The 24698-nt window shown below is 44.3% G+C and overlaps 1 protein-coding gene across 1 annotated transcript in view; it reads left to right on the top strand.

The window, feature by feature from the left end:
• The window catches only part of HAUS8 (HAUS augmin like complex subunit 8), a 123371-nt gene extending 99952 nt beyond the window's left edge, over positions 1-23419 (top strand). Inside the window, exons 9-11 of the mRNA XM_073593026.1 lie at positions 24-165; positions 10108-10249; positions 21422-23419. Of these exons, the coding sequence (XP_073449127.1) occupies positions 24-165; positions 10108-10249; positions 21422-21554 (417 nt within the window). The 3' untranslated portion in view covers positions 21555-23419. The remainder of the gene's footprint in view (positions 1-23; positions 166-10107; positions 10250-21421) is intronic.
• The last annotated feature ends 1279 nt before the right edge of the window (positions 23420-24698 follow it).

Below are 24698 nucleotides of genomic sequence, written 5' to 3'. Positions count from 1 at the left end.
TTATTGCTTTGCATCCATTTCAGGCTGAAGGTTTAGTACCCTCTTCTGCAGCTATGAAACCGTTCAAAGACAGCTACACATCATTTGCAACAGCAGTGGATTGTACAAGGCATCAGCTGCCCATAAATAATATCCATGTTGCTGGCACACGGCAGAGATATCTAGGTAATAAAATTGTGTGTGGTTTTGCACAAAATGTCCTGCTCTATGCTCCCTTTTGGTCTGTTAAATATACCATTCAAAGGAAGTGTTTTTATCTGTTCAGTGTGTGCAAAAAAAAAAATCTGTTAATCCTGGCAGATATACAGTTTGTACTGTGTACTTATTTCCAGCAGTGTTATCAGCCCTGCCGAATTTATCTGTGTCAACTACAGAACATGTCCTCTCTGTTATGGAGAAGTGAGGAAGGTCTTAGTGATCATAACACATTTCTGACTTCGGGTGACAATGCTGCCCTTTCCACAGATAGGAATGCTGATAAATTGCTCAGTACTGCACGGCAGTACAGTTTACATATTGCTGTATGAAGCAATGTAACTAGAAGCCATAGATCATAGGTATAATTATTTACAGATCTCATTCACAAGGACGTACCTATCCGTACACCTGTGCGAAGGTCTCTTTCCCGTAGCAGCAGTTTTGTGCATCTGCATGTAGGCAGTCTCATTCGTGTCTATTTGGACGCAGTCCCAACTTGACAGCAACGCAGGTTTGTGTCCTCAAACAGAGACAGTGTGCGTTCAGGGACAGACTCCAGCACAGTTGTCAAAAGGGATCCAGTGGCTGTGTCCCAATAGACTTGAATGGGGGATTACCTGTGCGGGCAAAGACGGTCCTTTGCATGGGTATACAGATGGGTACACCTGTGTGGATGAGACCTTTGTCAACTTTGAGGCTGGGTTCACACTATTGTATTACTTGTACTATCGCATAGCAGGAGATTGTGACCGGCTCACACATCTACAGAGCGGCTCTGGTGCGAATTGCACAGGAGTCCTTTGCGTCTTTTGGTCTGAATTCAGCCAAAAATTTGGGCTGAATTCGGATCTGAACCGGTGAATGGAGATGCACCAGACCCCTTGCTGTGAGCCGCTTCGTGCTCTAGTGTGAACCCAGCCTAAAGGAGAACTTTGAGATATCTCTAACAGATCTTAATATTGCTCCCACCGACTTCTAACACCTATACTAAACTTACCTGTGGAAGAAAGATGTGCTTACCTATCTTCAGGCTGCTCCAATCCAGTCAGGTGATCTTCCTTGTGTCAGCAGCAGCTAATGGGAAGAGGGGAGAGAGCGCTTCAACAAGAGCTAGAGTGCCTGAGTGGTGACTGTGACAAACGGAGTGTCAGATCCCCGCCCTCCTTGCTAACTCACGACGAAGGACTGGCAAACCTCACACCACGCTGTCACTTGCGTAACAATGCCACTCTCAGCTGCGCCTAGCACAAAGATTTTCCAGCTTGCGGGACCACAATCTAGGTGCCAGCAGCCTGAGAGCGATTGTCACTGGGCTAATCATGCAATTAACCCTTTAACTGCCACCACCCCCGTTTTTAAATGACCGAGCCGGGGGGAGACTCGTGATTTTAGAATAAGCATCTGCAACACACACTGCCACCACAGACAGGTCTGCTCAGAGGCCTTACTCTACAACAATAGCTCTCTTCAAGAGGCAGGTTAACACTTTTCAACATAAGGGTTTAATATGAAAAGGCTGGTTCTGCTTTCTCTATGTTGAGATAACCGCTCTTTTGAAGTATAAACCTATGAATTCCTGGAAAAAAGGAAGGGAGTTCAGATTTTTACTGCAATGTTAAACTGTTAGCCAAGCTGTCATGACTGTCCTAAGGTTCTCAAACAACATGCCCACTAGCTACAGCTTTTCGTGTGTCCAGTACTTGATATCATTACCGTGACCACTGTTAATTTCATCAACTAAAATGTTTTCGTCATAACTTTCGTCAGTGGCATTTTTACAGTGACGAAATCTAAACGAAAAGTACAGCACATTTCTTTTTCATACATCATGGGACACAGAGTTAGGCAAATTTTCATTACCTGCTGGGTTATACTGCATCTCCAGGTGAATGGACACTGGTAGACCAAATGTCTTTAGACATGAAGTGAATCCCTATATAACACCTCCCACACAGGAAGCACTTCAGTTTTTTACCAGTGTCTGCAAGGTGGATGCCACGGTTTGTTTCTCTAGTCCCACAAACGATTCTTAAATGAATCAAGGGATTGACCGATCGGATCCATTTGACACAGGCTATATATGCTTAGATAAATGGTACCTGAGCCTCAAGATCCTGCAAGGTTTTGCCTGTAATGCTGCCTCTGGGCGCTGGACCCTGCGACGTGGAATCCTGGACACCACAGCGATAAGGCATTCCTGAAGGGTGCTGTACAGGTCCAAGGGAGTGGACCCTAAACATGAAAAGGGTACCCAGTCCTTGAAGGTCCTCAAGTGACAGGGACCCACCGTGATGGGTGAAGTTTGGGCTCTTAGCTGCCCTGCGCATGGACGGGTAAGTGAAACCCCTTTACTTATTATTGTGGGGTGTCCCAGTGATTGTAACAATCAGTCAAGCTAGCTAGAGGCTGGACACCTGTGTGCGGTGACCAGACGGGAGTTTTGGGCTAGCTGTGGGTGTTTGCAAAGTGTACCTTTTTTGCTTGTGTCTGGCTGTTTTTTACCTGTATGATGGTGCACGGCAGTGCGCCATTTTGCCTTGGTTCACCAGGGCGCACGTGCGTTTGCAAGAGTGCTGCTGTTCTCAGCAGTTGTTTGGCGACTAAGGCGCATGCGCCGCTGGACTTGGCAGTTTGTTTTTTGCGGCCATGGCGCACACGGCTTCGCAGCAGATGCGCAGTAGCCTTTATCTGGGCGCACAAGGATTTGCGTCATACGCGAATACAGCGACGCGCATTCGCCGGGACTACGCACATGCACAGAACGTTCCGGCGCACACCCAGCTTATTTAAGCTGTGTAGGCCAAGCATGAGGTGCTTCCAGAAGGTAGCTGTGGGACACAGAGCAGGCTCTGAACAGACACTTTCAGCGGTTCATTTTTCCTTACCCGGGTCACGTGAGTCACCAAGTGTTTCTTGGCAGGCTAAAGGTGCTTAGCAGGATTGTTACGTAGAGGCTTGGCGAGCCCTAATAAAGGGTCTCCCTTCTGAGGTGTTTTAATACTACACCCAAGTACACTTTTTGTGGCTGGTAAATGTTTTCAAAAAAGAGGAGTGGGGCTAACACTACAGGGAAGGGCACACCTATGTCGTCAGTAGTTCCTGATGAACCTAGTCGTATCCCTAGTATTGTATCCCTTGAAAGACCAGAGGCTTCCAGGCAATCTGAGCCTCTGCGCCTATCTGGTATTGTGCCTATAGTCAATGCTGCTGCTTCACCCTTTATCACCAAGGATGAACTGTCCTCGGCCCTAGCCAGGTTAAAAGCACAGAATTGCTGGCATGATTGCCTCCATCCCACAGGGTGGCAAGAAGCGTGACTCCCTGGAGCCTCCTAGTCTGGAGCAGGAATGGGTTGAAGATGAGGAAGAGCTTAAAGCTCAGGGCTCTCTGGAGGGCCCGGCAGATGAGTCTGCTTCCGAGCAATCTGGATAAGAAGATATCCAGTTGATGTCTGCCTCTCAGTCGTAGAGGCTTTTGATCCTGACACTGACCGAAAATAGTTCGTTCTGCCTTTAAGTGGCCTCTTACAGAGGTGACTGAGCCCCCCCCCCGGTCCTCTTTCCCCCCTACACCCCCTGTTGGAACAGGCGGTGTATGCTGATTGGGAACATCCTGACAGGATTTTTGTTCCTCCTAAGAGGTTTTCTCTTTTATATCCCATGGATGGAAAGTTCATTAAAAAATGGAGCAATCCAGCAGTTGATGCAGCAGTCTCTTCCTTAAACAAGAACTTAACTTGTCCGGTAGATAACACACAGGGCTTAAAAGACCCTGTTGAGAAGACATTTGAGTCATTATTAAAGGCTTCCTTTTCTTTGGCCAGCTTTTGCAGCAATTGATATCTGCTAGTCCATAAAGGATCATGTCTAACCAGGAGGATGATCTGCCTGAACGTAAGACAGCTATTTCTCGAGCGCTGTGTTTTGCTGTTGACACCTTAAAAGATTCAATACAGCAGGTTTCTCGTTTGGCTCTCTCGTCTGTACATATCCGCAGACTCTTGTGGCTTAAGAACTGGTCAGCCGAGCTTCCTTGTAAAAAGTTATTGGGAGGTTTTCCTTTTCATGGGGAACGTTTATTTGGTGATCATTTGGACAAATATATCCAAAAGATTTCCGGAGGCAAGAGTTCTCTACTTACCATGAAGAAAAACACCAGACGTCCTCGCTTAAAACCTCAGGGACTACTTCCTCCAATGTCTCAGCGTCAAGGCTGTTCCGCCGCCAACAGGGCGCTAGGGCCAGGGGCAAGCCACAGGGCCAGGACCAGAAGAAGCCATGGGTTCAAAATTCTTCTAAACCCAGCACCAAGCCCTCCTTTTAAGGGGACGCCCCCACTCCAAGTGGGGGGAAGGCTGCCGCACTTTGCGAACATTTGAAGAACAATAATTCAGGACGAGTGGGTCACCTCAATTATATCTCGTGATTACAAGCTGGAGTTGCGGGGGGTTCCCCCTGCAGAGGTTTTTAAGATCCAGCGTTCCCTCGCATCCTCCAAAAAGAAACTTATTGCTTCAGGCACTACATCATCTAGTGCAGTGATGGCGAACCTATGGCACGAGTGCCACAGCTGGCACGCCAAGCCTTCTCTGTGGGCACACCAGGGGAATCCCCCAGCCAGGCACTGATGGTGCAGGCACAAGGGAGCCGGCTCCCTTCCTTCCATCAGTGCCAGTGACGTCGGCAGGGGGGTGGGCAGCCAGTCTTCTTGTCCCTTGTGCAATGTTTAGGGGGGTGTAAAATTCTTCCTCCACTGTCCCAACTCTGTTCTGCAGCTTATTGCCTCCCCCAGACCCCTACACCTCTGGTAAGGCATTCAGGCATCCCTTTCTGCAGGCACCCTATTTCAGCTCCCCCTGCTCCAGGATGACTTTGGTTCTGTCTGTCCCTCTGGTGCAGTCTGTGAAACAGCGGATGGGGAGGGGCGGTGCTCAGAGCAGATCATCCATGGCCATGGGAGAGGTCCAGTAGCTGATAGCTGACCCCCCAGCGGCGGGGATATCGAGGAGCGGCTGGAAGGCAGGAACTCCTTCAATACTGCCTGGGGAGAGCTAGACGATGAGTCCATGGAAGGGTAAGGAGGAGGATGGATCCTTGTACTGTGTGTGGGGGGATGGGGATGTGAGTAGTGCAGAAAGTATGTGTCAGGTAGGTGAGTGGAATGGTCAGGTAGGTCAGTGCATGTGTCAGGTAGGTGAGTATTAATGGTCAGGTAAGTCAATGCATGTGTCAGGTCCGTGCGTGTGTCAGGTAGGTGAGTGTAATGGTCACGTAGGTGAGTGCACGTGTCAGGTAGGTGAGTGCACGTGTCAGGTAGGTGAGTGCACGTGTCAGGTAGGTGAGTGCATGGGTCAGGTAGGTGATTGCATGGGTCAGGTGAGTTTAATGGTCAGTGCATGTGTCAGGTAGGTCAGTGTATGTTGCACAGTGCATTCTGAGCACAACGCATTCCTGATCCCTGCATTCTGAGTGAATCTGGCAGAATCGTACGTTTTTGGTCCCTTAGGGCTCATTCAGAGGGATGATCAGTCCCATCCTCTGTACAAAGCTGCTGGTGGGTTTAATTTTGTGTTGGCACTTTGAAAGAAATTGGTTTTGCGTCGCGGTTTGGGCACTCGGGCTCAAAAAAGGTTCGCCATCACTGATCTAGTGCATCAAGGAGGGATTGTAAAGGTTCCGGTATCCGAAAGGGGCACAGGGTTTTACTCAAACCTATTTACAGTTCAGAAACCAAACAGGAACACAAGGCCCGTTTTGGACCTAAGATCCCTGAACCAAGTATCTACTGATACAGTCCTTTCGGATGGAGTCTGTCCGCTTAGCCTCACTCCAGAGGGGGAGATTTTCTAGCCGCCATCGATGTAAAAGATGCGTTTTTACACTTATCTTTCAGCTTCATCAGAGGTTCCTACGTTTTGCAGTAGAGGAATGTCATTTTCAGTTTGTTATCTATATGAAAAGGATTTCGCGCAAACACATAAAGTGAAAATTCAATATATACTGATAAATCAAATAAATAATGCAAAACCAATAAAAAATGTCCAATAATAGTGAAAGGTGTGGACTTCTAATTTTCTGTTGGACACTAGTGAAAAATTAGCTGGATGATGTATTTTCACATACAATCAATGATTAGATGGTTTCCTTCCCTTAAAACAAGTCTCCCATTGCCCTTACCTTAAAGGGCTTAAGATAAAGCCTTGATGTAGATACAGGTGATGGTCTGGGAGTAGTTGGAGTATGTCCCCTGGTGGTAGTTCCTGGTGTGTTGATACTAAGAATACTTCTAGTCAGGAACGATTCCGAATCCTGGGCTCCAGCCCAACCAAGTGGGGAAAAAAGAGAGAAGGGACAAATGCTTCCAATGGTGTAGTTCGTTAAAAAATGATTTTTATTTTACCAAAAAAAAACTTTCCAAACACTGGGTAGAAAGCAATACACACTGTGGATACAGTGTGCAGCAATGACAGGTAAAGATGGCGGCGGGACGCCGTCACCTGGTACAAAGCTTCCGGTTCACACTGACAGCTTCTGCGTTAGAGCAGTGTGTAATGTCGTGTGGGGTGGTTGACGGGATCCCGCCGCCATCTTTACCTGTCATTGCTGCACACTGTATCCACAGTGTGTATTGCTTTCTACCCAGTGTTTGGAAAGTTTTTTTTGGTAAAATAAAAATCATTTTTTAACGAACTACACCATTGGAAGCATCTTTGTCCCTTCTCTCTTTTTTCCCCACTTGGTTGGGCTGGAGCCCAGGATTCGGAATCGTTCCTGACTAGAAGTATTCTTAGTATCAACACACCAGGAACTACCACCAGGGGACATACTCCAACTACTCCCAGACCATCACCTGTATCTACATCAAGGCTTTATCTTAAGCCCTTTAAGGTAAGGGCAATGGGAGACTTGTTTTAAGGGAAGGAAACCATCTAATCATTGATTGTATGTGAAAATACATCATCCAGCTAATTTTTCACTAAAGTGTCCAACAGAAAATTAGAAGTCCACACCTTTCACTATTATTGGACATTTTTTATTGGTTTTGCATTATTTATTTGATTTATCAGTATATATTGAATTTTCACTTTATGTGTTTGCGCGAAATCCTTTTCATATAGTTTACTTTTATGGTGATTCAGTGAGCACTATCTGATTTTGCAGCATCACTCCTATGGTTTTACACACATCCTGCTTATTCAACGCATCTATTTAGTAGCGCAGAGGTCCCATCACTTAATTTTCAGTTTGTTGCTCTACCCTTTGGGCTTGCTACAGCTCCCCCGGGTGTTCACAAAGGTCCTAGCACCAGTACTGGGTCTTTTAAGGGCCCAAGGGATCCTAGTGCTCAGTATCTGGACGACCTCCTGCTCAGAGATAACTCATTACAGGCTCTAGAACAGAGCATAATATGCACAGTGCGGTATTTCAAAAGCTTAGACTGGATCATAAATAACGAAAGGTCAGCCTTAAAACCAGCTCAAAGTCTAAAGTATTTAGGTCCTAGATATGGTTCAAGCAAGAGTATTCTTGCCACGTGTAAGGATCTGTGCCCTGAAGGTTCATATGCATCAGATAAGGGGCACCAGACAACCCTCCATGCGGCTCTGTATCAGTCTTCTAGGGAGGATGGTATCCTCCTTTGAGGTAGTGCCCTATGCCCAGTTCCATTCCAGGCCTTTACAACAAGACATTTATTTGGCCTGGAACAGAAGAGGACAAGCCCTGGATTATCCAATGTGCTTATCTCCTCGGGCACGTGTACGCCTAAACTGGTGGTTGCAGGATCAGAACCTGTGAAAGGGAAATCCTTTCTCCCGGTAACTTGGAGAGTACTGACTACAGATGCCAGTCTCTCAGGCTGGGGAGCGACCCTAGAAGGGCTCACAGTTCAGGGGAAATGGTCAGGGAGAGAACAGATCCTGCCCATCAACCTCCTGGAATTACGGGCAGTACGTCTGGCCCTACGGTCCTGGACGATGGAGCTTCAGGACTGCTTTATTAGGGCTCAGTCCGACCATGCCACTGCAGTGGCCTGTATAAACTACCAAGGCAGTATCAGGAGTCGTTCAGCTCTGACGGAGGTGAACCACATACTAGCCTGGGCAGAGGGACATTTGCCGACTATCGGCAGTCCATATCCCAGAAGTAGAGAACTGAAAGGCAGATTATCCCAGCCGCCAGCAGATCTGCCTGGGGGAATGGTCCCTACACCCAGGGGTGTTCCACGAAATTTGCCAGCGTTGGGGATGGCCAGAGATCAACCTATTGGCATCCAGGTTCAACAACAAGCTACAGCAATTTGTGTCCCGAACAAGGGATCCTCTGGCAATCAGAGCAGATGTTCTGATAGTTCCATGGAGCCAGTACTCCCTGGTTTATGCTTTCCCTCCGATCCCTCTCTTTCCACATTTGTTGCGCAGTTTTCGGAAAGAGGGGGTTCCGGTCATTGTGGTGGTACCAGCCTGGCCCAGGAGGCCCTGGTTCCTGGAGATTGTGAGACTGACAATAGACGGGCCATGGATGCTTCCATGTCGCCCTGATCTACTGTCTCAACGTCCTATATTCCACCTCAATTTACAGTCTCTAAATTTGACGGCATGGCTATTGAAGCCAGGGTGCTGAAGGACCGTGGCATCTCAGGGCCAGTAGTGTCTACCCTAGTAAAAGCTAGAAAAACTGTCACTAGGAAAATTTATCATAAGGTCTAGAAGACTTGTATTGCTTGGTGTGAAGCCAGAAAATGGCATCCTTGGAAATGGGTGATTGGGAGAATTCTCTCTTTTCTTCAGTCAGCTGTGGAAATCAGATTGGCTTTGAGTACAATCAGAGGTCAAGTTTTGACCCTATCAGTATTCTTCCAAAGGCCTTTAGCCTCCCGTTCACTGATCCAAACCTTTATGCAGGCTGCAACTCGCTTGCTTCCCCCATTAGGTCACCTATGTGTCCTTGGCACTTGGACTTGGTGTTGTCTGTGTTACAGAAACAACCATTTGAACCTATCAAGGAAATTCCATTAGACTTGCTCGGACGTTAGAAAAAGTCCTGCAATCGGCATCTTTCGGGCAGTGGAGGAGCGGGGTATACACCGCTCCTGCCTTTTAAAATGAATGGGCACCGCGCCTGTGTAGTGCCCCTGCCGAAGTGCTTTGCAGGCACTTCAGCAAGGGTGCATTTAACCCTTTATTCAGCCGCTAATGGGGATTAAAAGTGCCGCTAAAACGACAGTAAAGTTTTACCATCAACGCCCACCCGGCCCAATGTGAAAGCAACCCAAGACTAAAACTAAATTGAAATTTGCTGCCAAAATGAACAGGCCGTCGACCATCCTGCCCACCGGCAGTATCCCGCTGGCATCCCGCAGACATCTTCGGTGGTCCTGGAAGGTGTAGCAAGATGACGGCGGACGCGTCATTTCCAGGCACGCAGTTCCGATCGGCGGCTATTTTGGTGTAGGCTGGAGCCTCCAGGTCAAGCACTAGAGTGAGTCATTCCTGGTGATCTGAAAAGTGTAAACACACTTTTTACTTCCCAGATCACTTTATCCTGTGTTTGCATGGGTTTCATAGATGCATTCAGAGTATCTAATGTGCCCCATGCACACACATTTCTATTTCTATTAACAAAAGTAACATGGATGCACCTAAACGGGGATAAAAGCACAGTATGCATTATACCATTTAAGGTCATTACTTGCAATTGCTGTTCTATAAACGCACCTAAGTCACTGCTTGTGTGAATGATACTTTGGGTCCATTGTTAACAAATGATCTAGTCTATGTAGCAGTTTTATAAAATGTGTGCACTTCTTTGGGTTTTCTTTATCTCTTGTTGCCCCATATGTATGAAATATTGTTACGTTGTTGACTATATCTGCACAGGGTTTTAACATTTATTTGTCTTATTTTTAAAGATAATATTCAGAAGCATCTGAGTACCACTAAATCTCTTCTGGAAGAGGCCGTACCCCACTCATGTGATGAAAGCATAGATTTGCTTGCCCCAATTAAGAGTTTGGAAGAAATTGCACTTAAGACTGATACAGAGCTTTCAAGGTATGTGGAGGAATGCTAAATGATATAGGTGAAGGCTAGCGAGTTGATTCAGCCCTGGCTTGTTTTGTTTTCAAATACTCACTGAATAATTCCCTACTTTTCTGTCCACCTGAGAGTTGTGGGTGTTCATATCTACTTTTGAATTTTTTCTGCTCCTTCTGTTGCCTTCTCGATAATATAAAATATAAAAAAAACACACTGAGTTGAAACCTTTCATGATGGCCACAGCAAGCAAGCGTGCAGACCCAGAAACTAAAACACAGATCTCTCAGCAACAGAGTCCTCAAAACATGTTAGAAATTGTTGGGTGATTTACCTGCCCAGCATCTGCCAAAAACTGGAATATAAGATTTGCATTTACTCGCTGAAGGATACATTCATTCTTCTTTATGAAGGTGTAAGTATATAAAGCATTACATTTAATATTTTAAAAATATGCACCAGAAAAATACACCTGCGTTAATGTTTGATAAACTACAGTGATTGTCATTTGCAATGAGTATTTATTGAATAACACATTCACTACTTTTAAAGGAGAAGTCCAGCCTGAGCTTTTTAGGATGGGCTTCTACTAAGGGTCACAGGAGTGCAATTAGTTTTGCACTCCTGTGACCCGTTTTCAGCGGAGAGCTATCTGAAATCCGCTCTTTGCTGACGTCACTGGGTAAACCTCCTCTATTCAAATTAGCCGGGTGGGCGTGCACGAGGGATGGACAATAATAAGAAGGAGCCCTCGCACGCCACCTATACGTCCAGATGAAGCTACACACTTTTGTCTTGTGAAACGCGTTGACGTCACTCCGCCCGGACGTCACGCCTGCTGTCATCCCCCGTTGGGGCTAGCCGGCTCACCCACTGAGGGAGCGTTCCGCTCTACGGTTCGGAACAGCCGTGTGGAGGGTAATAGGTGCACCTGGATGGCCGGCCATCTATTCACACGAGGAGCGTCCTCTGGATTGCGGAGAACTTTTTAGGCAGTGTCCAGTATCGTTTACAGCAGCAAGTGGCTAAGTCTACAATACAGGTGACCTCACATCTCTGCGGTACCTGTGGATCCCCAGACAGGACCCGGGAGTGGTAACGTACTTGGCCACCTGTTTAACCACTTAACAACCGGCCCATAGCCAAATGACGGCTACAGGGCGGTTGTTTAACTCTGGGAGGACGTCCAGGGACGTCCTCCCAGAATTCTGCTCTCGCGCGCCCCCTAGGGCGCGCACTCGAGAGCATCCGTGACCGCCGGGTCCAGAGGACCCGGCGCATCACAGATCCCGGAAAATGGCCGCTGATCGCGGTCGTTTACCATGCGATCGCTCCGTCAAATGACAGAGCGATCACATGTAAACAAACCGGCGTCATCTGATGACGCCGGTTCCTCTCCTCCCCTCTGTGTACCGATCGGTACACTGTGAGCGGAGAGGGGGATGGATGGATGGCTGCAGCGTTGTGGGCTGCATGTGTAGTGCCCACAGCGCTGCACAGAGACATTCAGCCATCCATCCATCCATCCATGCTCAGCCATCCCCTCTACTCTGCATGCCCTGCAATGCTCTGCAATGCCCCACAGTACTCTGGTATGCCCCACAATACCCCTGCAATACTCTGCCATACCCTGCAATACTCTGCCATACCCTGCAATACCCCGCAATACTCTGCCATACCCTGCAATACCCCGCCATACTCCGCAATACTCTGCCATACCCTGGAATACCCCGCCATACTCTGCCATACCCTGGAATACCCCGCAATACTCTGCCATACCCTGGAATACCCCGCAATACTCTGCCATACCCTGGAATACCCCGCAATACTCTGCCATACCCTGGAATACCCCGCAATACTCTGCCATACCCCGCAATACTCTGCCATACCCTGCAATACCCTGAAATACCCCGCAATACTCTGCCATACTCTGCAATACCCCGCAATACTCTGCCATACCCTGAAATACCCCGCCATACTCTGCAATACCCCGCAATATCCCGCAATACTCTGCCATACCCCGCAATACCCAGCCATACTCAGTGATACCCAGCCATACTCTGCGATACTCAGTGATACCCAGCCATGCTCTGCGATACTCAGTGATACCCAGCCATGCTCTGCGATACTCAGTGATACCCAGCCATACTCTGCAATACTCAGTGATACCCAGCCATACTCTACAATACTCAGTGATACCCAGCCATACTCTGCAATACTCAGTGATACCCAGCCATACTCTGCAATACTCAGTGATACCCAGCCATACTCTGCCATACCCAGCCATGCTCTGCAATACCCCGCAAAAATCTGCAATACTCTGCCAGAACCCGCAATACTCTGCAATACCCCGCAATACCCAGCCATACTCTGCAATACTCGGTGATACCCAGTCATACTCTGCAATACCCAGCCATGCTCAGCCATACTCGGCCATGCTCAGCCATACCCGGCCATGCTCAGCCATACCCAGCCTTTGTATGTGGCCAGGCTGTGGAAGTCTCACACATGTGGTATCGCCGTACTCAGGAGGAGTAGGAGAATCTATTTTGGGGTGTCATTTTTGGTATGTACATGCTATGTGTTAGAAATATTGTATAAATGGACAACTTTGTGTTAAAAAAAAAAAAAAGCGTTTTAACCACTTCCGGCCTTCCGTCATACGACATCCTTGACTTTGTGCGGGGATATCTGAATGATGGGTGCAGCTACAGGCATCATTCAGATATCATCTTTTTCAGCCGGCGATTCCCTACACCATAAGAACGATCATAGCGGCTGTTACACTGCTTGATCGTTCTTACGGGAGGCGAGAGGGGACGCGCCGCCCTCCGGTGCTTCTACCGACTCACCGCTACGATCGAAGCCAGGATCTTTTTTTTTTTTTTTTTTTTTTTTTTTTTTAATTTCAGGCACAGGCTAGAGGTGAGATTTGCGGTCTTATTGACCCCATATCTCACTGTAAAGAGGACCTGTCATGCCATATTCCTATTACAAGGGATGTTTACATTCCTTGTAATAGGAATAAAAGTGATCAAAAATTTTTTTTTTTTTGGAAAAAAGTGTCAAACTGAAATAAATAAAGTAAAATGAACAATAAAAAAAAATAAAATTTTTTTTAAAGCGCCCCTGTCCGTGTGCTCGCATGCAGAAGCGAACGCATACGTAAGTCCCGCCCACATATGAAAACGGTGTTCAAACCACACATGTGAGGTATCGCTGCGATCGGTAGAGCGAGAGCAATAATTTTGGCCCTAGACCTCCTCTGTAACTCAAAATTTGTAACCAGTAAAAAATTTTAAAGCGTCGCCTATGGGGATTTTTAAGTGGCGAAGTTTGGCGCCATTCCACAAGCGTGTGCAATTTTGAAAGGTGACATGTTAGGTATCTATTTACTCGGCGTAACTTCATCTTTCATATTATGCAAGTTTTTTTTTAAAGCAAAAAACATTTTTTTTTTCCAAAAAAAACGCGTTCGAAAAATTGCTGCGCAAATATCGTGCGAGATAAAAAGTTGCAATGACCTCTATTGTATTCTCTAGGGTCTTTGCTAAAAAAACATATATAATGTTTTGGGGTTCTATGTAATTTTCTAGCAAATAAATGATGATTTTTACATGTAGGAGAGAAATGTCAGAATTGGCATGGGTGCTCCAGAATGCCTGAAGGTGCTCCCCTGCATGTTGGGCCTCTGTATGTGGCCACGCTGTGTAAAAGTCTCACACATGTGGTATCGCCATACTCAGGAGTAATAGCAGAATGTGTTTTGGGGTGTAATTTGTGGTATGCATATGCTGTGTGTGAGAAATAACCTGCTAATATGACAATTTTGTGAAAGAAAAAAAAAAACTTGATTTTGCAAAGAATTGTGGGAAAAAATGACAACTTCAAAAAACTCACCATGCATCTTTCTAAATACATTGGAATGTCTTCTTTCCAAAAAGGGGTCATTTGGGGGGTATTTGTACTTTTCTGGCATGTTAGGGTCTCAAGAAATGAGATGGGCCGTCAGTACTTCAGGTGTGATCAATTTTCAGATATTGGCACCATAGCTTGTGGACGCTATAACTTTCACAAAGACCAAATAATATACACTAATTTGGGTTATTTTTACCAAAGATATGTAGCGGTATAAATTTTGGCCAAAATATATGAAGAAAAATTACTAATTTTCAAAATTTTATAACAGAAACAAAGAAAAATTAATTTTTTTACAGATTTTTCGGTCTTTTTTCTTTTATAGCGCAAAAAATAAAGAACCCAGCGGTGATTGAATACCACCAAAAGAAAGCTCTATTTGTGTGAAAAAAAGGACAAAAAATTCATATAGATACAGTGTTGCATGACTGAGTAATTGTCATTCAAAATGTGAGAGCACCAAAAGCTGAAAATTGGTCTGGTTATTAAGGGGGTTTAAGTGCCCAGTGGTCAAGTGGTTAATGTATTTCTGCCCATGCTAGTTACTGCCTGATTTCATAACAGCACGCTCTTGGTCATATCCCACATACTACTCTGGATATTTGAGTATTCCGCTGCACACCATCTTGGACTCTTGCAACCGCAATCTAACGTCAATACATGTATGGCCTATACACCTCCATCCATAGGATGATTGATGTCTGATTACAGGACTTATATTAGCTTTCCACTCCACGGCTTTCCACCCTCTTCCTGGTCCCTTCCCTTCCTTCCCCCACTCCTTCCTCACCCCACTTTTTCCTTTCCCCCCTCTTTTTCCTTACCCCCACTTTTTCCTTACCCCCCACACCCTGTTTTGAGCCGCCCCTCCCCTGGGGGGATTGATATCTGCGCTGCAACCTTATTCAGCATAGCTGTACACTTCTCATTGTTACAGGTTGCGCAGACATCAATAGCTTAGACGTCCGGACGTTTGTTTTGTTAGTCTTTACATGTTGTATGTCAAGAAAAAACAACAGGGAAGGCGCCTCTTAGTAAAACTGTATATTTAATGGAATATATGCATTAAAAACACTCACATTAAAAACTTAGATAGTCCGGCATGGGGAGTTCAGTATAGCCAAACAGGATTGCGTCCTCCTATGTCCACAGTCTTATTCCTCTATTGCTGACGGCTGGTCCGTGTGGTAGAAGCTTCCGGTATCAGTAAAGATCCACAACGAGGCTTGGGCACCGCCGAGTAGTCAATTGGGAGGCTGGGACGCTGGAACGCACATCCAGAGTATGTGCTGTACTGCCTTACGGCAGTACAGCACATACTCTGGATGTGCGTTCCAGCGTCCCAGCCTCCCAATTGACTACTCGGCGGTGCCCAAGCCTCGTTGTGGATCTTTACTGATACCGGAAGCTTCTACCACACGGACCAGCCGTCAGCAATAGAGGAATAAGACTGTGGACATAGGAGGACGCAATCCTGTTTGGCTATACTGAACTCCCCATGCCGGACTATCTAAGTTTTTAATGTGAGTGTTTTTAATGCATATATTCCATTAAATATACAGTTTTACTAAGAGGCGCCTTCCCTGTTGTTTTTTCTTTGCATATCTGGAGTGGCTTCACCTCCCATCAAAAGGCTGCCCTATCTAGAAGCTGTTTGCATCTCACAAAGAGCGCAACGCTCAAAAGGACATTTCTATAGCAACATCTGCATATGACATTAACCATGTAACTTGCGCTATTTGTTTGTTTACATGTTGTATGTCCCCCATGTCTGTGTTTTTGTTTTGATCGATTCATGGTATCGATCAATTTTATCAGGGCTATGTAATTTATTGGTGATGCTCTTATATATCCCCATGTTTTTCAATTTTGTACCACAATAAATATTTGCTTAAATCTAATACATTCATTTAGATTGCCTTTCCTTTGAGCCCCACTTTTCTTTTGGTCCCCCTCTGTTTGGGACAATTTTGGGTTACAGATGCACGGGGGCTGAAGGGCAATCATAGTTTAAGGGTACAGAGTCTATATACATGGTTAAACAAGCCTCATTATCTTTCACTTGATTTCGTCACTGGAATCAGTCCAGGCACCGCGTCATCCCAACTTAGGAAGTCTGAATCTGCCAGCTGCCTGGACTGATGGCAGTCTCAGCCTCTCAGCGAGCCACTGAAACGGCCGCTCCCTGCCCCTCCACAGCTTAGCACTCAATGAGTGTGCAGGAGCAGAGCAGGAGAGATGCTGACTGACAGGCAGCAGCTCTCTGCTTGGGGAGGTGAGAAAACCAAGCCATTAGCGGTGTTCTGTGGCTCAGTTCTCAGTGCAGAAGCATCGGGGACAGATGCGGCATCGGTCTGATGCTGCATCCACCTAGATAAGTATGAATCTATAAAAAAAAACAAAAAACATACTTCTCTTTTAAATATATGCCCCTTAGTGTCTCTTATGTTAGAAAATACTGTTTGAGGTTTACATGTTTTTATGTTGTTTTCCTTTGCTGTAGGTGGCAGTACCCTCCTTAGGCTCGGTTCACGCCGATGAAACATAGGATCTGACTTGTAAAACCTCAAGTTGGATGACTTCAATGTTTCCCTATGAAAGCCGTCTTAACTGATACTACACAAGTCTGTCCGACTTTAGAAAAGGTTCCCGCACTACTTTGGTCCGACTTTGATACAACTTCAATGTCAAAGAGTGTAAAAAGTCACAAAGTCGTACTCCAAAGTTGCATTGAAAGTTGCGTGACTTTGGATTCAGGCTAGTGCGAACCGAGCCTTAAATTGTTATCCATAGGCCCCCTTCCTTCGTCTTTGGTACCATGATCCCTTTAAAGAAGAATGCAACCTTTTTGCCCCATCATTTACTAAAGCATGTTGTACTTGTAGATATCTGTAATTGCTATTTTTTATCACCTCCCACTTTCCCCTTCAATATCCTAGTATACAAATTAGAGAAATATTATTGTGTGTACTATTTTTGGATATACTGCAATTTTTTTTTTACCGAAACAGAATAAGCATGTAAAGGTAAATACATCATAAATTCTGGTCCTATAATCCTTTATACTGTATATTGATTTTGTGAAATCGGATTCAAATACACCTTCTAAAATGCTTGCATCTCAATGCGCATGTTATAACATTGGCAACAAAAATACCAGGAGAAATTGATGCAGGCTGCCATTCCTGAGCTCTAAAGCCTCTTTTTTACATAGGAAGTAAAAAAACACCACATTTTTACGGATCTGGATATGGATGCATTGTTGTCTATGGAAATCTACACCCTTCTGCGTAAAGATGATCAATAGAGTGACGAGTACAGAGCCGTAAACCAAAAATAAAAAAATGTACATTTGAGTGCAGTAATTTTCACACATATGCATGTTTACACATCTACACATGTTTACGCATGTATATTGCAATACTGGTAACGAAGAAGACTTTTACACTTGAATACGCTTACGTGTCTTTACACGCATTTACACAAGGTCTTCATGGAACAATTGGATCCTGAGTATAAGCATAAGTAAATTCTTGCATCCTTGTGCAACTGGCCTAATGCTGAAAACACTAGTCACCTGGCTGTCACATGGTTACTGGGAACTTGGCATGAGAGGAATGGGTGCTGCCACCTAGTTGCCATATTTTCTCAACCAGTTCTCCCTGGGGCGACGTCATATGATGTTGCAGACTTTGAGTAGTGATATCTGAATGATGCCTGCAGTTACAAACCTCGTTCAGATATCATTTTTCTCAGCCAGCGTTTCAATGCACCATAAGAACAATCATTGTTGCTGTTCAGCCGCATGATTGTTCTTACAGGCGGCGGAATAGAACACCCCCCGCTGCCCTTCGGTGCTTCTACCACCTCGTCTGTGCGATCGGCGAGCCAGAGAAGGAATCCGCCGGCGTCTGAAGTTTACGATGGAGAATCCTGTGGGCCAGGTGGCCCCCGGAAATCTCTATGACCTTTCAGAGGCCGGGCGCAATGTTATGTCCGGCCTTTGCATTTGAAAAAATGCCGTTGCCTTGGCTGGGAAGAAAAAAATCAAACTATATATCTATATATCTCTATATATATATATATATATATATAATCTCTCTCTATGTGTGTGTGTGTGTGTGTGTATATATATATATATATATATATATATATATATATATATATATATATACCACACACACAGTGATGGGAGTAAGTCACACATGTGCAAGTCACAAGCAAGTCTCAAGTCTTAACCTTCAAGTCACAAGCAAGTCCCAAGTTACTGTGGCAAAAAGCAAGCAAGTCAAGTCGAGTCCCTGCTAGAAGTCAAGCAAGTCAAGTCATTTATTTTGGTCAAGTCACAAATTAAGTCAAAATACTGATCTACCCCGAAGCCGGGACTCGGGGGAGCTTTCTTTTGTGGGGGGGGGGGGGCGGGAATCTTTTGCCTAGGCCAAGACACAGAACTGGTGGTGCCAAGTCATTGCAAGTCAAATAGCCCAAGTCAAAGTCAAGTCGCAAGTCATTAGTGACAAGTCAAGTCGAGTCATTTATTTAATTTTGTCAAGCAAGTCGCAAGTCCTCAAACAGGTGACTCGAGTCAAGTCATGTGACTCGAGTCCCCCACCTGTGTGTGTGTGTGTGTGTGTATATAGATAGATATGTATATGTATATAATTTTTTTTTTTTTATTATTTCAGGCTTCCCAGCCTAGAGGCGAGATCTGGGGACTTATAGACAGATCTCGCTGTAAAGGACCTGTCATGCCCTATTCCTATTACAAGGGATTTGCATAAATAAATAAAAGGAATACAAAAAAATGTAGAAAGAAAGTGGTAAAATAAACAATTTAAAAAAAAAAATTAAAGCGCCCCCGTCCTCACGTGCTCGCTCGCAGAAGCGAACGCATATGTAGGCCACACCGACACATGTTTGACAAAGCGCAGGCGTGCAAAACATGTCAGTCACGGTCATTATGGCAACCTAACGGAGCTTGCGATCCGCCCAGCACACGTCTCCATACAGCATTGGTTTCCCCTCCCTTCAGGCAGTCATCGGCTCTGGTCGGCTTTGCTCGGGCTTTCCCGATCCTTGGATGCAAGCATACGAGCTCAGGCACTGTTTACAAGCCAGGTCCCAGCGTGTTTGGCCAGCCAGCGTGACAAGTGTCATCTTTCAACGCAGCCCACACTACACCTCTGGTCACAGTGAGTCTGGTAGTCCTACTCTAGCTGCCCCCTCCATTGCATTCCAGCAAACAGTCACCCTCTCGTCCCATCATTCACTTGCATTATAGCCACAGAGTCTGCTGTTGAAGTTTGAGGCACACACAACTACTTGTTGACATTAACCCCTTGCTTACTGGAGTCATGGTGGATCGCTGTCACTACCATTTCAGAGAACTTCATTCTTGATTTTGATTGTGTACATTGACTTTTATTCAAGGTTGATTTTAATTTCAATGTTTGTCTACAATGTCAGACTTTTCATTTTTATATGCGTCCAATAAATTAACTTGATTGTTTACACTCCTTATAACAATTTCTTGTTACTGGCCCCCATTGAGCACTGCGTGTTTGTCCATTTGCTTTTCACTTCCCTCCTGGAGTTGGCAGCTGCACTGGGACCCAGCCTTATGATGAACTATAGCAAGACAAGACAATGGTTTCACAATGATACCCGTTTTTAGCGCTTAACCACTAGCCGACGGCCGCACGTCGATGTACGTCCAAAGTTTGGCGGCGGATATCGTTGTTATGGCAGCAGCTAGCTGCCATAACCCCGGTATCCCCGTTTTCGTTCGGCGGTCGGCTTTCAGATAAGTGGTCTCTGCGGCGGATTCGCCGCAAGCTCACTTTTATCGGTGGCGGGAGAGGGGGCCCCCCCTCCCGCCACGATCCGGTGCCCTCCACCGCTTACCGGAGCCGTCGGTAGCGGCGGAGACGATCGCGTCTGTTTCCCTGCTGTGCTTGGAGACGAGTGAGGCTAAGATGGCGCTCACTCGTCTCCATGACACTGCTGGGCGGAAACGACGTCAAAACGTCACTTCCGCCCATACATCTTAAAGGCACATTTTTTTCAATGTCATTTTTTTAAATGACTTTTTTTTTTATTTTTATTTTTTTATTGCATTTTAGTGTATATATGAGCTCTGAGGTCTTTTTGACCCCAGATCTCATATTTAAGAGGTCCTGTCATGCTTTTTTCTATTACAAGGGATGTTTACATTCCTTGTAATAGGAATAAAACAGTGTAAAAATAAATAAAATCATGTAAAATAAATAATAAAAATAAATAAAATTTTTTAACACCCCCCCCCCCCATCCCGACGAGCTTGCGCGCAGAAGCGAATGCATATGTGAGTAGCGCCTGCATATGAAAATGGTGGTCAAACCACACATGTGAGGTATCGCTGCGAGAGCAATAATTCTAACCCTAGACCTCCTCTGTAACGCAAAACATGCAACCTGTAGAATTTTTTAAACGTCGCCTATGGAGATTTTTGAGGGTAAAAGTTTGACGCCATTCCACGAGCGGGCGCAATTTTGAAGCATGACATGTTTGATATCAATTTACTCGGCGTAAGATTATCTTTCACAATATTAAAAAAAATTGGGCTAACTTCACTATTGTCTTTTTTTTTTTTTATTCAAAAAAAGTGAATTTTTTCCAAAAAAAGCGCACTTGTAAGACCGCTGCGCAAATGCGGTGTGAAAAAAAGTATTGCGATGACCGCCATTTTTTTCTCTAGGGTGTTAGAACCCCCAAACATTATATATTGTTTTTTTTCTAAGTAATTTTCTAGCAAAAAAAACTGTTTTAAACATGTAAACACCTAAAATCCAAAACAAGGCTGGTCCCTAAGTGGTTAAGGACCCATACTGTTGTTTTTCTGTAGGACATATTTTGCCTAGGCCTGGAATGCACAAAGTAACTGAAGAATTTAAAAAAAAAATACGTTTAAACAAGTAAATATAATATACCTTCCTATCTATTTACTAAAGCTAGCAGCATAATGTAAGGATTAAAAATAGTCAATGTTGCTTGAGCGAGTAAATTTCCACATTAATCCCAGTTCACAAGTAGATTTAACGGAGCCGTGAAGGTACATGAGGGCCAACTGCAGATAAGAGTAGATTTATTGGGCAGCTCACCTCATGGATTGGATGCCTTACTCACATGCCTGATAGAGAGGTCCTGTAAAACCCAGAAATGTTGCATGTTTACTCATGTGATGTGATCACCCTAATAAACCTTTGGAGTGTTGCCTTTCACTTTGTGTTACAGGAGTTTACACCAGGTCCTGGATTTGTCATACAAAGTGAACAAAGAAATATCTTTGCGGAGTCAGAAGTCAGTGGAAGAAAACTGTGAAGTGGATGTCATGAAGCAGTGGTATTTTGAGCAAGCCATTGTTTAACTCTACTACAAATGCTCCTTCTAAATGTGTGCAGCTCATCTACAGCACTTTGTCAAATTGGAGTAAGATGTTCATGTTGCTAGATAAAATCTATAGGGAAGTGGTTTATAAGTGATCCACAGATAAATTGTTATTAACAAATAGTGTGCCAGAAAAATATTATCTGAATATAAATGTTTTGCTGTCTCTACTATGCGCAGGTCTTAAACATGTCATGAAAACCTTGTTAGTATAAAGCTGACCAGACATAATGCATTTTAAATTGTACGTTTATTTTTTTTTAAGGTTTGGCAATAACTGTGCAGTGACTAAACCTAAACCATCCATTCCATTTATATTCAGTCAGGTAGGCCCTGCACTGTGTAGTTGTTGGTAAATCTAATGAAGATTGTATGTGTGGCCAGCCTAATTTTGTTTGTTGTATTTTGTTCTAAGGAAAGTTTTCTTAGCTGTCTTTTTGGATGTCGTAGATCATACTCCTACAGAACTTGGGTAGAAGCCTGCCATACCGGGATCGAAACTCTGGTAGTACAGCAGGGACCAACCAAATTTCGATCAATGTATGGGCACCCTGGTTGGTCAGAAGTCAATCTGTCTGTCAGTTTTTTTTCCCATCAATTAGTGCCACCGGCTATAGCCAGTAGTGGCACTGCAGGAGGATTACCCATCCACATCAAATGAGTAGATAGGGGAATCAAATTTTTTTTTTTTTTTTTCGTTCAACCCACTGTTTGAAGGAAAAAAAGTGATGACTGTGTGGGCTGCCTTAAACAATGAAGCTTATTTGCAAAAGTAGTTGAAAATGCTCGAATGAAAAAAAAACAAAAAACGTAAAATTCATTTGGTTACCCAATCAAGTGAAAAGCAAATTCCTGTTTATTTTGTCTACACATGATTGGATACTAAAAGGGAATCTTCACAATTTATTTTTTTTTGTCTCAAAAACTTGTGTAAATCAGCCAGACCTAGTCATTCTGTTGTAGGCAGTGGTTTGAAGCCTATTTGCAATGTAAATTTTGTAACATATGATTTAACTATATATCTAAGATTTAGTGCCTAAACCCAGTGAATGTTTAAAAACCCTTGTGCACTTTTTTTGTACATATTTCTACTTTGCTTCTTCACTATATTTATGATGGTCCAAATAAAAATGTTCATAATTTTTGCATAATACATGGTGGCATAGACAGTTCTTTATAGAGAGTAAATGGCAAAAAAGTTAATGTGGCGCTTACTTAAAAATAATAAATGATACAACCATCTCTGAAAATTCCAAAAGGATAAATCCAGAGGGATAAATTGATCTCTCATTAAATTGTATAGCCACAGATTAGGAAACCAATGCTATAACTAAATAAATGAATGGCTTGATAGACACTTAATGACTGAAATCCTACAAGATGAACGGAATCCTAAATCATGATGAGATGAACAATCAATAAAAATATAAATAAATTCCTAAATAAATAATGCAACCTCCCCCGGTCTTATAAATGGAATTTCTGTGTGATCCCTTGCAAGGTGCAGTGACTTGATGCTCGCTTCCCCCCCCCCGGGGGGGGGTTAGTTCACTGTCTGGGGGACGGAGAGGGGGGGAGGTGCTGACTTTCCCACACCACGGCCAACCATCAGAAGCAACTTAAATGCTGTTAATCATCTGTCCTCTGAAGAAGACCCGCCAGGGTCGAAACGCGTCAGGACATCAATAGTAAACTTGATCTTGTTGCTTTGGATATATTGTATTGTATATTGTTGCTGGCTTTTTAACAATTTGTTGTACCACAGTTCATGTCTTGACTTCTAATGTCAGAGGTCATCAACCCTGTGTAACAATTTTTTGTATTAATAAATTAACTCGATTATCACATTACTCTTTTTTATCATCATTGGCTGCATTAAAGCCCCACTTAGGGGGTCTTTTTCGTCTTTTTTCAGTGCATCGTATGGGGTGCGCAGCCCTGTTATTTTTTTGTACGTTGAGTGTCCCCTTTTCTCTTTCTGCAACAAATTAGTTAATAAAGTGTCTCCAAAGTAAATGTGACTATCTATGCAAATCACGAAAAAGTGTGCACAAAACACAAAGGTGCAACACAATGGTGCATGCAAAAAAATGTGCAAATTAAGCAATCTGTGCAAATCAGAAAAATATTGTCAAAAATTGTTAACATGTATTGAATGACATAATAAATAGCTGACTGTGCAAAACAGCAACAAATGTGCAAAAAAGTGCAAACCTTGTGTAAAAATTAAATTGATATATATTGACAGTCCGAAGTAGTCCAAACAAGGTGCTTAATGCTTAAATAGTGAAATCATCAAGTAGTCAAACACAAAAAATATAAAAAATGGGGTGACGGAAAGTTCCTATACACAGTGCAATCTAATTGTAACAATCTTCTTCAATGTGAATTTGCAATTCATCCAAAGAATACCAGTGACACCGTTCAGCCAATCTCCAGTGTGTGTGGAAAGTAGTTCCCCCAGCCTCTCGCCTCATATCAGAGCAAAATATCCGGTGTGAGAACACTGTTATGTTGGCAGCCACTTTGGTATGCTTTAGAATATTTGTCTGGTCCCCTGTGGTTTGTGCATTAGTTTTTTCCCCCCTTTTTTTCATATCTTTATAGAGAGTGCATTTTTTTACGTTTGGTTGCTACAATATGTTACTACACGTGTTCCATTCAAATTTCCACAAAACAAATTACAAGAGCTTGCTAGCACCCTCCTCACTGAAGAATCCAAAAGTGATATTTGTCATTTTAAAAAAATTTACCTTACATATGTCATACTTACCTGCTCTGCGCAATGGTTTTGCACAGAGCAGCCTCGACCCTCCTCTTCTCTGATCCCCCACCGACTCTCCTGGATCCTCCTCTTGACCAGTCCCCTCAATAGCAAGCCACTTGCTATGGGGCACTGGTGCATGCTCGCTCCCAAGCCCTGCCCCTGCTCTCTTCTCATTGGCTCACTGGCTGTGAGTGATAGCAGTGTCAGCCAATGAGGAGAGAGAGATCCGGAACAGCCGATGCTCCTGTGCACATCACTGGATTGAGAGGGCGCTAATGTAAGTATTAGAGGGGACTGTGGGGGGAGCAGCACACGGGTTTTTTACTTTCATGCATACAATGCAAGAGATGGAGATAT

The sequence above is a fragment of the Aquarana catesbeiana genome, linkage group LG01 (assembly GCF_042186555.1).
Source record: "Aquarana catesbeiana isolate 2022-GZ linkage group LG01, ASM4218655v1, whole genome shotgun sequence".
NCBI lineage: Eukaryota > Metazoa > Chordata > Amphibia > Anura > Ranidae > Aquarana > Aquarana catesbeiana.
The sequence above is the reverse complement of the archived record's forward strand: the minus strand, read 5'-3'. Positions and strand labels throughout refer to the sequence as shown.